Here is a 14,821-nt window from a genome sequence, read left to right as displayed (position 1 = left end):
TATATNTATATATATATATATATATATATATATATATATATATATATATATATATATATATATATATCAATTATATTTCATATCTGCACCGATATCAAATATTAAAATTGCGGAAGAATTTAATAAGCTTCAAATTGGCATGGGACGCGTGTATTATAATGATACTCTTTAAAATTTTTAGAATGAATCTCACTTATATGAAGAATGAAATCTCACTCTAAAAGATTGAAAATGGAGCCACTCTTTTATAATTTTCACTCTTTAAAATGAGATTCTACTTCAAAGAATTTAGAGAGTATATTTACACCTATAAATGCCATTTTCAGCGAACAGTCACAAGCGGTTGTATCTCGTAAGTAAGTATCCTGCGCGGCATCGATCGCCTCTGATAGCTCGTTTCTCGAGGCGAAGGAGGAGGTGGAGATCAGAGACACGACCATCATGAGGACCGGATATCTTCGAATTGTTTCGCTCCGGTAACGATTGATACGGCCGATAAACGCTTCGTCCATGTATTTGCCTCGAGCTACTACGCGATGCCATACGAATCCTGACACCCTCGGCAAGTGGATTTTCACCCTTTGCGAGAGCCGCGGCAGTGAGAAGACAACCTCGTCTTTGCTTGTCCTATTAGTAGATCCATTAGAAGATTATTTGTTCCCTAGACCGTGTCTGCTCCTATTATGTCTGAATAAGCATATAATAACGCGCCAGATTTTCACGTCAGTATTTTTCCATCTGAATTCTCGCTAGAGTTTCTCATGAAACAATCGATAATGTGAAACGCGATTGGAATATACGCGTCAGAAGCCACGTAGATAATGTTGTTGGATAAAATAAGCTTTTCGCAAAATAACATTTCGCTCGTCAGTCATTCACCGTTTAGATAACGAATGATAATTGTACAAAAAACACATTAGCTTCAAATCATTATTCACGTTGGCGAGGTGTGACAATCGATTAAGATAATAATCGCTCGCTAATGAAGTTATGATTGTCCCTGTCGCAATCATGAAATAGTCAAGGATGAAATATCGCGTTACGCGCGGCCTAAAAGCGCAAGTTTCTAACGGGTGACGCGAGTTTCCGCAGAACTTCAACTGCAGTTTACTAACCAACAAATGACGGCGTCCCGCAAAGCTCTCGCCGTCACATCTGCGCTTGATATGTTATTTTTTTCTCAATGCTCCAATACTAATTTCTCCCAATTGGGAAAATTCGCACGTAAATACACGGCACAGCGAATACACGCGTCATGACGTCGCACGCTCGGCGAATAATGTTACCCGTCTATCTGCAATGCTCCAATTAACGTTTGCCCAATAAATCGTTGGTGTGAAAATGAAAATAATTTCACTGCGTGTTTTGGTCAATTAGTTACCATATATTTGTCACGTGAGTATTTTAACTGGCGATAATTTTCGCATTAAAACTATATCGCCTGTATGACAATTTGATGTAATAATGATTAAAGGAGATATACAGCTCGAAAAGAAGAAAAAAAAATCTTGGACGAAGATAAATATTACAATCCAAATTCACCGAATCGAATATATTTTTCAGTTTTATTATATTGTTAATGTCTCTTCAAAGGGACGTGCTATTCCCTCGTAGAGAGTCTCTTAACATCGACAAACGCGAAACTCTCGACAGGTGAATTTAGTCAAGCGTGGCAGGAAATTTTTTTATCGAATTATCAATTTTTGCTCTTGCGTCAAGAGGACGATTTATTGCTTTACACTTGGGACACGCCGAGATATGAAAATCGATAATCGCGTCGAGAAAATAAAATTCTGCTGTCTTATGCACAAGTAAATTGAAGCGCGGTATGAATTTAAAAAAAAGCGCACATGTTTGGAATAGCATTGTGTCAGGAAATTAAGTGCAACAGAAATACATGCGTTATCAAAAAGCTTATAAACATTTAATAAAAAAATATTATATAAATAAATTTTTTAATGGAAATAATATCAGCCATCATAATTCTTATATTTCTATTTCTCTAGTAATAAGTTTTATATAATTTAAAACAGTTTATTTTGTAAGAATTTATAACTTCGTAATTATTTAACAATTCTTTTTATTCTTTTATTATATTTTTATTATTTTATGACTTCCATTACGATTCTTTTTTTTATAAATGAAGTTATAATTTAAATCACAGATTACAGATTATCGCATTCTGCTATTCGTTGCAAATGCAAAAGGGGTGGCAGTACTTCTCCGGCCGTTTAAGAGCATTTCTTAGGAGAAACGCGACTGTTTAGATGGTCATCTTTTGATTGCTGGGATTTATACGAGCGTCCAGATCAGATACGGCTGACTCCAATTCGCCTTGGAATCGGTAGTGTCGGCTGCGCATCTCAGTCTTCGGCAAACCTAGGAAAGTCCAATTTTCCGACCATGTTCTTTTCCCGTCCTCGCCATTTTCGTCTTCCTATTCTCTCTATTTTGTTTATCTTTCGTCCTCATTCTCTTCAAATGTCCCTCGAATCAATTTTAGAATACCTGCGTTTCGAAAACCTGTGTCTCGAAAGTACATTCAGTTCAAAATAAATACTCCGTAAGCAACTCTTTTTGTATTCGAAAGACGTGTTACAAAATAAATAACATTTCTTTTAAACGAATTTTTTTATTATTAATTTATTTTGAATATATAATAAATAGAATATATGATAGTATAGTAATATTTAGGTATCTACTTATATTTTTTCATTCATCTAAAAACTCATTCATTCTTTTACCTGCATTGTTACTTATTAGTTATCTATTATTTATAAGTTTGAAAAGTTTCTTGAAATGAAGAATAATTTACAGCGAATATATAATTATAAATCAATTTTTGAGCTTTAAATGAGGTTTAATAAGGAGTTTAATATTTTAGACCAAAGCTATGACACTATTTCAGCGCTACTATGATGACTTTTCCGTTCTAAAGGTTAATTCTAGGAATAAAAAACACGTTACATTTTGGATATAAATTATAAAGCAGCACGCGGATTAAAACAAACATGAACGATGAATGATGGGTAATAATGTGTCGTAATATATTACGCTGTGTAACGTGCAGTAATGAAATATTCTTCCCCACGGTGCTGGGATTGTAAATGGTTTGCGATCGACGCCGCAGCTTATCGATTAGAACGTTATAAAATGTTTTCGCTCTTTAACATAAAATTTCACATTTACGATATTAATCCGCTATCGACGTAATCTCCATTCCCGTACAATAACTTTAGTTATTCGAAAATTACTCCCTGAAAAGCTCTCGGGTTACCCGCAATTTAAAAATGCTTCGAGAAATTGAGATCTGGACGGTGTTCTAAAGATCTGTAAAATGTAACATCCAGACTTCGTTATCGCTATTTTTTGCGTTTAACGCTGAAATATTAATTTTCTATTTTCCTGGTTTTATATTAGATTTTAATATCGGACGAGTTATATCTCGATATCTATGATAAAATAGCCATTATCGTAAATGAAATTTATTATTTACTTATCTAAATATTAATTTTAGAAAAATAGCACTGCACGCATAGATATTCTGTATTATTAATGGAAAGTATAATACGACTAGGTAAAAGATATTTTTTATTTAAAGCTGCTTTTAGAATCCAGATAATTATAATTATAATAATTGTACTATTGATTCAAATTACTTATTGAAATAAATTTAATCTGTTAAAGTTTAATCTGTTTGTAATGAGTAATAAAGTAATTTATCACTTTTTGTAGTATTGATTGAATTTTTTAATATCGTTTAGAATACCATCATTGTGTTAACAAGATAGTAATCAAAATAGAAATTCGCCGCGACCGCGCTCGCGAAGCTAGTCTAATTTATTCTCCAAAATGGTTACAGCAAGTCCGCGCGATTCCCAGCAATTAATCTCGCTCGTCGATCCCTCGATAACAAATCCCCGGCGAGCAGTCGTACGCAATTTGAACATTAAATTGGTCCTGTAAATAAATTCGAAGGTCCTGTAAATAAAGCCGACCGATTCTCTCGAAAATGTAATAACACAAAAGTCAGTAATGCTCGGAACGATCGAACAAAGATACTTATATACTTCGAAAGAAATAAGTTATTAACTCTTGTATAAGTTTTTATTTTCGTGTATCCGAGAGACGCGTCGGCTAAATTTAATGGGCGTCCTGTTCGCCGTTTCGTAAGTTCCGGTACCCGACGCTACTCGAGAACGACTTTCTAATTCGATCGCTAATGTCACCTAGGAAATTTACAGCGACAAAGTTTATCTTACCGGTTAATTCCGCTACGTTTCTTCCGTTCTGTCGATACGCTCATTTCGAGTTTCTCGCGAGATCTCGCGGATTTTAACTCGGATTCCACGCTCTCCGCAAATTGTAGATGCATCGTGTGGAGGATTCTGATCGAATTTTGCGGTTTTCTTGCTCGCGTCGATTGCGATATTGCGAACGTAAGTTTCGATTAGAAAAAAATCGCCATTACATTAATTATAAAATTATATTTACTCCGTGTGCGTGCGTGCGCGTGCGTGTGTGTTACATGTTAATTTATATTATACTGATATAATCTTAGAAATTGTATAGGTAATTGAAGAATGAGCATTGGAAAAATTACGTTAATACGTAGCTTGTATTTTTCGAATGATTTTTTACTGGAAAATCTTTCTGTTTATATCTCTGAAACTTTACAAGGAAGTTTTCAAGTTTTTATTATCGATCATGAACTTTTACAAGAACAGTGGGATAAATACGTTCTACATTTTTCTCCTTAATCTTTTTAATGTTTCTCTGACATTTAACTAGAATTGAGTGGGGCCAGCTTTTGATACTTTTTATTTATTATAAAAAATGATGTTTGACATTAAAGTTGTCAATATTGTTGCCAACATTTCCTTTAATACTCGATTCTACCAAAGTAGTTTATTTATTTTTAATCTCGGATTAACTAACTTTTCATGTTTTTCTAGTTCTAAGAATTGGAAAAAGATGAAGAATGAGTTGAATCGAGATTAAAGTTAATCTACATTGTCAAAAACAGGCGTAAATGATACACATGGAAGGCAGAGATTCCTTGAAAATAAATCATCTAAATGCAATTGAAAACGAATATGCGGATAAACAAGACAGATAGAGGATAGAAAAGAGTCTCCCCTTATTGGTAAGTGGAACGTCCAGCGAGTGCGCGACCCTCACAATAAATTGACGACGCGAGCATCGCGGCGGTCGCAAATCCAGCTTTTTGGAAAATTAAACCTCTCTAAATCTCGCGTCCACATACCCCTCGCGTCCCTTCGCCTCGCGAAATAGCCACGTAATGTCCTGACCCCCTTGCTCTCTCGTACCCACTCCTATATCGCCTATTTATTTGCTATTGGCAAGGCTTCAGTGGCATACCGCCGTGTACCTGTGTGTGTATGTGTGTGTGTGTGTGTGTGTGTGTGTGTGTGTAAGGGTGAACGAGTGGCTGCGGGCGTGTGTATCGAATAGAGAACCCATGGCGTGTACAACGATATATCTTTCAGCGGAAAGAAAGTATTCGACTAAAAAGACCAGGTGAATGGCTGAGAATCGAAAACATACTCTATCTCTTTGAGCTTTCGAGAAATGAATTACCTTTTATTTTTCGCTCATACCCATATTGATTTTCATCATAAAAATATTCCGTGGCGGTGAGGAAGTGAAATTAAGACGCAAATACAATAATAATAATAACTCAATAATTTTCCTCGCAGAGGAAGTTATTTTCGCTATTTCGATGCAAGTAAGTTATTCAATTTATTAAATTGGTCGAGAGAGTATATCACACACATGTATCCTAAAATTTGCTGTCGGAAGTTGAATTTACTTCGGTAACAAGTAAGCATTCCGTCTTGCTACGAATTGCGAAGTGTTAACGCTGTTATCTTAGAGCGATTCTGTATTTTACACCGAATAAGCATTAAAATTAGTGTAAGGAGGAACAAATCGCCCTTAATCCATTACTCGCTTACTTTGTTAGTTACGTGATACTTATTTACATTAAATTTCCAAAAATACGAAAAATATTCTACACATTAAAGGAACGAACGACAAGCAACGTTTTTTTTCCACAAAGTCATCAAAACTCTTTTTCCCTCTTACAAGGCGAATAGAAGGCGTGCTTTGAGTTTGTAAAAGGCTACACCAGACTGCGCCATTATAAAAAGAAAAAGTCGTCATACAGCGCAGTCGTTTACCTGAAAAGTGCATTCTTCCGTCATATAAAAGTAATTAACGAATATTGCGTAATGAGAGGAGAGGCGGACGGGGTATAATGGTGAGTCTGGTATATAATATGTAAATTATTCAATCTTTTTTAAAATGACAATTTAAATTTACAGATTAATTACTTCACATTTATAAGGCCTATTTTTAAATGTTAAACCTACTTTTAAAAAAATAAAATGTATCTTCATTTTAAGGATAGAAATTAATTTATTATTACTTTGCCAAATTTTCTATGAGAAATGAAATGGTATATGATTTTAATAAATAAAAAAAATTTTTCTTTTTAGCAAATTTTTTTTTCTTGATTTATTAAAATTATATATCATTTCATTTCTCGTAAGATGCCAAATTTGACAAAATGTAATAATAAATTAATTTCTATTCTCAATAGATAGATATAATATTGAATTTAATAATTTCATAAATAGATTTTGTTTTATTTCTTTATTTTTTAAAATTACGAAAGAAAAAACTTTTTACTTATTTATTAAAATTACGCGACTTTCTTCTTACTGAAATATAAAAATTCAGCAAATAATAATAATACTCTAGCTTATGTAAATATTCCTTGGAGCAACATTTTATTTATAAAATATCAGTTTGTTCATTAAATTTATCTTAAAATACAAAAAATTATTCTACGTAAATTTTATTATTTTAAATTAAATTAATTTTATTATTCTAATCTTTTGTTCATGCATCTAAATTAAAATATGTGTATACATATACAATATATGTATCACAGATTTAATTAGTTATATTTTAATCGTGATTTGATATTAAAATAATTAATTAAAATAATTTCTATTTTTATATTATTCATATTATTTTTAAGATTAATAATTTAATTAATCTTTAGAATATACTATAAAAATATTTTACGATGGTAGTGAGAAAATTATATATTTAGATACATATTTTACAAACATGCAAAATTCTTTGTAACTGCTAACTAGAAAATGTCGCGTACAAATTGTATAAAGTAGTATAATTATTTAGTATTTATTGCAGAAGAAAAAATAACAAAGGAAAAAATTAAAACGATATTATAATACAATTAATTTGTTATGAAGCTTTAAAAAAATTATTAAAAAACGAAACCATTAGGAAGAAATATACGTACATTTTTGTTATGTTTTTTTACAATTCTTCTGAATACTGAAAGTAATAATAATGAACGAAATAGAAAGAAATTGAAGTATTTTAATTTTAATCCAACTTGTATTGTATTCCGTTTCTTTTCAATTAAAAAGTGCAGAATCTACAATTCTATAAATACAATTTTGTAATAGAAGTATTATACAAATATAATAATAATTAATTGATTTTTTGATTTTAACTTCAAAGAGTCTTGCTTTGTATTTCCTGTGAAAGCTTTTAACAAAGAAAATCTTTCATTATAAAATGATAAAATATTATACAAATACGAAAAAACATATTTATGATTGATGAAGAAATTAAGTTTATTTTGAATTAAATAAATATGCAACTATGACAATTTTCTGATTTATGCTATTTTGAATCTAAAGGATATCCGTGTTTTAATAACTTATTTACCGAAGTTATTATTTGAAATTTTAATTGTTAACATATTTTTAACAAAAGATGTGCAAATTTTCGAACATATATATATATATATATACATAGAATATATATGTGTACTGTTCCTCCACTTTTCCTACAATGCTTTAAACTGAAGATGTTATCCGTGTTACTAAAATTGCAGAAATAAAAATGAAAAAAATTGCATTTGTTTTCGATTTGATACTTAGGCTATATGAATTTAAATCATCTTCAGTAAAATTCATATTTTTTATTTTTTTACGCATCCTTAAATATTTTTTTAATGTGTTTTATCGATTCTTTATATCATTAAATATTGAGGCACATCATATCAAGTATAGAGCTGCTATTAGCATATCATCTGTATGATCGAAAATGTAAATTAAAAATCGATTTGTTTGAAAATGTACGAAAATCTATTGATTAAGGCTATTTCGATAATTCTAATTTGCTTGTAATTAACGGACTAGAGTGAAATTGGCTTCCGCAAAATTTATGTTTTATTAATGATTATTTTACTAGAAGTATGCAAACGAAAATTCAAAATGCATACATGTACAAACGATGAAAAATCGAATGAGAAAAGATAATTTTTTTTTTCGAATGTTGGAGAATTAACTTAAACAGGTTAAAAATTGTTTCATTTATTTTAATATTACAGCTAATTTTTCTACTTTCATCAATTTTAAAGTCTTGGTCATTTCTATTAATTCATAGTTCTGTAGCAGTTAGTTTCTTTCATTTTTTTTAATCGGCCGCAAACATTTGTCATACAAGCTCGAACAACAACAGAGGCGCACGAGTCAGCGTGCCAGCCGTCGAAATGTCAAACTGCCAAAATGTCAAAACGGCAATCAATTGTGTGTCGTGGATTTTTATTTTCTGGAATTTTTGCGAATGTCATGAAAGCACCACCCGCGTTTATTAATTTTGCCGATGGCATTGTTTAAATGCAAGATATATATATATATATATATATATATATATATATATATGTACATGATATATATGTACATGTAGACAATTTTTACAATTGTACGCGACGTGTCTGTAATAAGCATTGCGATAGAAAAATACTTTCGAAAAATAATTACTGTATTTTTAAAGATCAATAATTAAAAATCATTAGAGCACTGAAGAAACTAAAGTAAATAACACAAAAGGAATAAAAAAATTTAACTTATTACAAATATTTACACTCACATTTTTACATTCTGATTTGTGTATTTATCTTCTAGAAATATACATTTAACTAATTATGTCATTTAAATTTTTCCGATTAATTAAAACCAGAAAATTAGTTAATTAATTTTGTTTTTTATATTCATTATATGCAAAGAACGATTTTGCTGAAGTATCTAAAAAATTAGCCGGATCCAAAATAATAAGTTTGTGTGGATGATCCAAAATAATTATTAAATAATTATTAAATAATTATTTGTTTTGATCAAAATAATTATGTAGAACGCTCAAACTGATTGATGTTCAAACTGTTTACAGCATTGCCATCATATTTAAATGTTCCATATAATTATTTTAATGGTCCATTACAATTTCCAGTTCAGTATCTAGCTAAATTTTTAAATAATTAAATGAATTTTAAATAATTTAACGAATTTTAAATAATTTAACGAATTTTTAAATGTAGCAAAATCTTTCTTTTCGTATATGTGTTGAGGGACTAGAATTAGTTTGTATAATTAAAGATCTTTAAAAATTTAATGATTTTTATAGGTTGTAATTGTTTTCCACTTAACTAATTTCCTCGGGTAAAAAGTAAGTTGCCACGCAAATTCTCAGTGGCAAAATTTTTCGTTGCGACCCCAAAAGGTCCGTCGGAACCGTGTTATTCCTTGAAAATTATATGCCATATGCTACACATTTGGTATATATTGTATGCGAAAGTGACAAAATATTTCATGGCGTTATTTTGCTTGGTAAATTGCGCGTTATATATGAAACTTATCACAATGTGCGTATATGTGTGCGATCATGTACTGCAGGCACAACGGGATATGAACTACGGGATAAAAGAAAGATAAATCCATGATGTAACAACTTTGATAATTTCCAATCACACCAAATTATTAATCGGCATTATTAATTGCAGGGATAGCTCGCACTGTACAATTAGCGGAACGTTTGCGTAAATTAACGATATTTATTTAACAGTCCTGCATAACTAATTCTTGCTGCTAAGTGAATTTGACAATAATTATTGCAGACATAATTAGCAGTAACATCAATTATATATCGTTTCTTTTCAATTCCAAAGTGCAGAAATTATGTACTTCAATTCACATATTCGACGATATTAATTATTTTCTTAATATAGCAAGAGCTTCGTTTTGTATCTTAGTGAAATTTTTTAACATGAAAAATCTCATGTGTTTCGATTTGAATGATAGATCACGATAAAATGTAAATCTTATTACGAAAGGACAAATTTTATTCGTAAAATTTTGGAATGATTGAAACGTAATGTACTTTATCGTGCGATCGAAAAGGCAGCTCTGCAAAAGAGGTATACAAAAAAACATGTTCACGACGTTTTTGGCTAGCATATTTCTATAATAATTTCGCCGGATGTGGCATAGCAATTTTGCTTATATGTTTAAACATTTATTATCCAATAAATTAGAACTGTGCCAAAAGAGTCAGATATGGAAATGGGAAATCGATAAAAGAGCGAAAGATCGAAAAATTGATGCAGAACTTAGACAGTTTAGAAGTACTGAAGGAGATATTGAAGCAAGATTTAGCTTATCGATTATTTTATAAATAAATTATATACAGGAACATATAAAAATTTATATTAAATTTGAACTTTCAATTATCTATTTTTAATACCCTCAACATAATTATTATACCTCGCTTTAAACATATGCAAAAAGGTTTCTTTAAGAAATACAAAAACATTTTAATCAAATGCAGACATAAAATATGGAAAATAATACAAAAGCAATTATACGCAATAAAATTTTTTCATTTTCAAATATGTTACATAAATAATTTTAATTATTTAAATATCATGAATTTTGTAAAGCTCATTTTAATTTAATGAAATCTAATCCATTCTTTTGTATTTTATTAATTTATAAATGACTGACTTTTGTGCCAATAGAGTAAAGTAATATACAATACATATGATGATTTCAGTGAATTAATTTTATCGACGGCTATTGCCGCCAGTTTTTTGGCAAACAATTGATAGACAATTACATTATTTCGCGTAAGCAGGGGCACGAGCGTAAATAGTGGATCGAAAACAAAGTGAATCTTGCGAGTTGGACGAAGAAGTTGGAAGAAGAATATCTAAGAAGAATTTACTTATGCTAATTGAAAGGAATTCTAAAGTCGTCTGTATTACCGCGTAAATATAATTTTTGTATAACAATTACTTTTTTCTTCTTTTATTAATTCGAAGATTTTTTTTCTAGGATTAAAATATAGGCATTAATATGTATCTGGAGTTTATGCTAAGAACGATAAAAAATTTCAAAATTGAGATCTTTACCATTTTTTAATCCAATATATGGCTTTATCACGTTGTGACAACATTTATTTCATATAAAAACTATGCAATCTGTACTTACGAAATAGTAGTCCACAGATTATAGCAGTTTGTATTGAAGAAACAGCGTGGAGTTTTTAAAGTTGAATATAGAGTCTAATTAAAACGTAATTGTTATACGAAAATTTATGTGGTGTAAGTGAGCTACTGATAGTAATATGTCAATGACATGTAAACCATTTGTGTGTAAGTGCTATTTACGATATGACTAATCGTCTTTAGGATCCCCGATTGCATTTTAATTAGTCAATGATTACGCAACGCGTGTCGCGACGCAAGGATTTACCAATTGCGAATTTTGCATTTTCGGCATCTCCTCTTGATTACTCGTAAATTTGCGGCCAACGCGGATTGACAAGATAATGTTTTAGTTAGCTAGTGACGATAATCGCGAATACAAATGCGATGTTACAATGCATATTAATCCGCAATTCGCTGCCACCAGCGAAATAATTTTGTACACTTTGTGAATTTCCGAGTGTTCATTGGTCCATCGATGTCACCGTAAGCGTTTTCGAAATAGGTTTTTATGTTATATATAATGGAAACAAGAACGGATAAATTATTGCGCGTCAAATATTCTGATACAAGAGGCATTCCAAAATGCACCCAAAATTAACTGACGATAATAACAATTAATTCGATTAAATGACATTTTCATAAAATATTTGTTATTCCCTGATATTTATGAAAATAAATAGATAATGTTGATCTCATTAGTGAATTACCTCTTTGATATCTAATAAATGAAATCGATATGCGTGCGATAAGTAAAATGTATATATATATATATATATACATATATAAAACGTTAATAATATAACTTTCGAATGAAATATGCAGTTAATTGGAAAAGCGTAATTTACACGTACATTAATAACTATATTTTGATATTTCACATTTTTCTTTTTCATCCCATTTCCGTTATCGTATTTGATTACGTTTGCTATCATCTGTGATCTGGTTAAAATCAAAATTAACAAAACGATTTTGATTAATTTGAATAATCCCAAAAACAAGTGTAAAATCACCTCGCTACTGTATCTGTTGTTATGAATATAATGCAATTACAGTTAAGTAATGAAACATAATCAACAATGAGTTAAAATTTTTCAACTAGAAATTATTTGTTTAATGCTATGCAATGTATTTAAAGATAAAGAATATAAAAATGAAATAAAATTAATTTATAATGTTGAATTATGTATACAATAAAAATATATTTTACAATGAAACAATTTTAATACACTCTTGGTGTAACAGAGTTGAATTAATAATTATAATTTTTATTGAAATTTGGTTTTTTATTAATAAAAATTAGACATTTTTAAATAAAATAAAATAATTTTATTAACCGAAACTCGCGCTAAAAATACCATGAAAATCTTTTCAAAAAGTCGAGATTTGAGAATAATATTCTTAAATATTTTATAAAATAAAGCCGTATTTGATAATCCGAAATTAAAAATGTATTAAGGAGAAAAGCGAATTATTAAATGTTCAGTTTTTTTTATTAAACAGCTGCAGTTTATAATTTTGAGAAAATTTACAAATCAATATGCGATATTTAATTACATATATTTATGATATTAATATATATTATTGATATATATTATTTATAAAATGACAACCACTTGCAATGATGATCGAAGGAGAAAATTAAAAGTACATTTTAACTGCGAATAATACATTACAACTCTATATAGACGATGAAAAATAGAGGTCGTGAGACAGCTCGTCGAGAGTTTAGGATTAATTTTCACTTCATTCCCGTAAATGCCGCTGAATGCATTTAGTCGAATGCACGTTCAAATCCGCCGAAAGACAGTCTGCAAATTGCGTTCACGCGATACTTCGCCTCCGTCTATCTGCACGATCGAGAATCTTTTCACTTCGAGAGCAACCGGTTTAATTAACTCAGTGAATCCTTGCACCGCGCCACAAACGGAGGAAACTCTTTCTTGGACGCGTACGCCGTTAAATTCCTAAATAGCCGACTAATTACTTTCCCATCGTTTCCGGCTTATCATACTCTTTTAAAATTTCCCGGACGCGGCGCGGAAAATACGTAGAAAGGAAAGTTTCTTGTTTGCATCCGTGCTCAAAGGTCAACGTTGCTGCGATGAAAATCCATTCGCTTACTTTTGTATACCGTGGATTTATTCACATAATCGCAAACCAAGTTTTTCGATGAACTTCGTCAGCGTATAATGAAGTTCAATCGTTTTGTGGGATGCGATGGAATATTGACGAACTTTTATGAATCCGCTGTGCGTCCAACTCGCAAAATTTATGGCCGATTCTCGTTGCGGGATAAGTTATCGCTGGAACTAGAACTAATTTCTTGGGCAATGTAGGACTTAAACCATTCATTTTTCAAGCAGCAGAAGAGTCATATAAAATTTGGCAACCACGTGAAAAAAGATCATAACTCATTAGTAAGATTTAATATTATCTTATGCGAATTTTAAACTTTTTTCTGAATATGTCACTTAAATAAATATACAACAATTTCTGATTAACTTAAGAAACTGAAAGTTTCATGTATTCTTTTTATATATCTTGCACATTATTATTTTAAACGTCAAAATTCAATAAAATCGCCGACGGCACATTTTTATATTATTTCAAACTTCAGACATGCGCCAAAAGAGTGATTCTGATTGAAACAATATTTATTTATGCTGAAATAACATCTTGTTTAAATATGCACCACTTAAAAGTAGAACTGTTTCAATGTAGCACAGTTCTGGGGATGCTCGATTATATTCTTAAAATCCGATAACATGCATATTAATTCTGGCATTAGATAACAAACGTAAAATAAATATGAATAAATAGATATGACGTCTATTTTAGAAAATGATATTACAAAATTTTCGTTTACGTCATATCCAAAATGAACCATTCACTTAACAGCGTATTAAACCAACAGGATAATCAAATTATCATGATGTTATTAATTTTGCATCCATCATTTCATTTAACATATGTAAATTATCGTCTGGACTTGAATACGTTTGTCTATTTATGGTAAATGGTAAGTGTACGTGTAATTAATTGGCGAATAACTATAAGACTAAGACTTGTTCCATCTTCAGATAAACTGTGATAATTTATTTATTGGATAAACAAAAGAGTAAAAGTGTAAAAGAGTAAAAGAACATAAGAAAGTAAGAGAGTAAACAATGAATTGAAGTTTACCGAAAAGAAGAACAACCCAGCTTAAGTGAAGAATATACAGTATAGAATTTTTTATAATAAAAATAAAATATTGTATTTTTGCTAAATATGTACAATGTATAATATTATATATAACAGTGAATATAATATTCAGATATTTATTATACATAATATCTTATTGTCGTGATAAAAATTTCTACACACATATATATATATATATATATATATATATATATATATATATAATAATAACTATTATATATAATA

The 14,821-nt window shown here is 30.1% G+C and overlaps 1 protein-coding gene across 1 annotated transcript in view; it reads right to left on the bottom strand.

Moving 5' to 3' along the window:
- Positions 1–14,821, bottom strand: part of LOC105627620 — a 115,717-nt gene that overhangs the window by 3,446 nt on the left and 97,450 nt on the right. The window contains exon 5 of the mRNA XM_012208897.1: positions 438–627. Coding sequence (XP_012064287.1) covers positions 438–627 — 190 coding nt within the window. The remainder of the gene's footprint in view (positions 1–437; positions 628–14,821) is intronic.

The sequence above is a fragment of the Atta cephalotes genome (genome assembly GCF_000143395.1).
Source record: "Atta cephalotes unplaced genomic scaffold scaffold00009, whole genome shotgun sequence".
In the NCBI taxonomy this organism is placed as follows: Eukaryota; Metazoa; Arthropoda; class Insecta; order Hymenoptera; family Formicidae; genus Atta; species Atta cephalotes.
The sequence above is the reverse complement of the archived record's forward strand: the minus strand, read 5'-3'. Positions and strand labels throughout refer to the sequence as shown.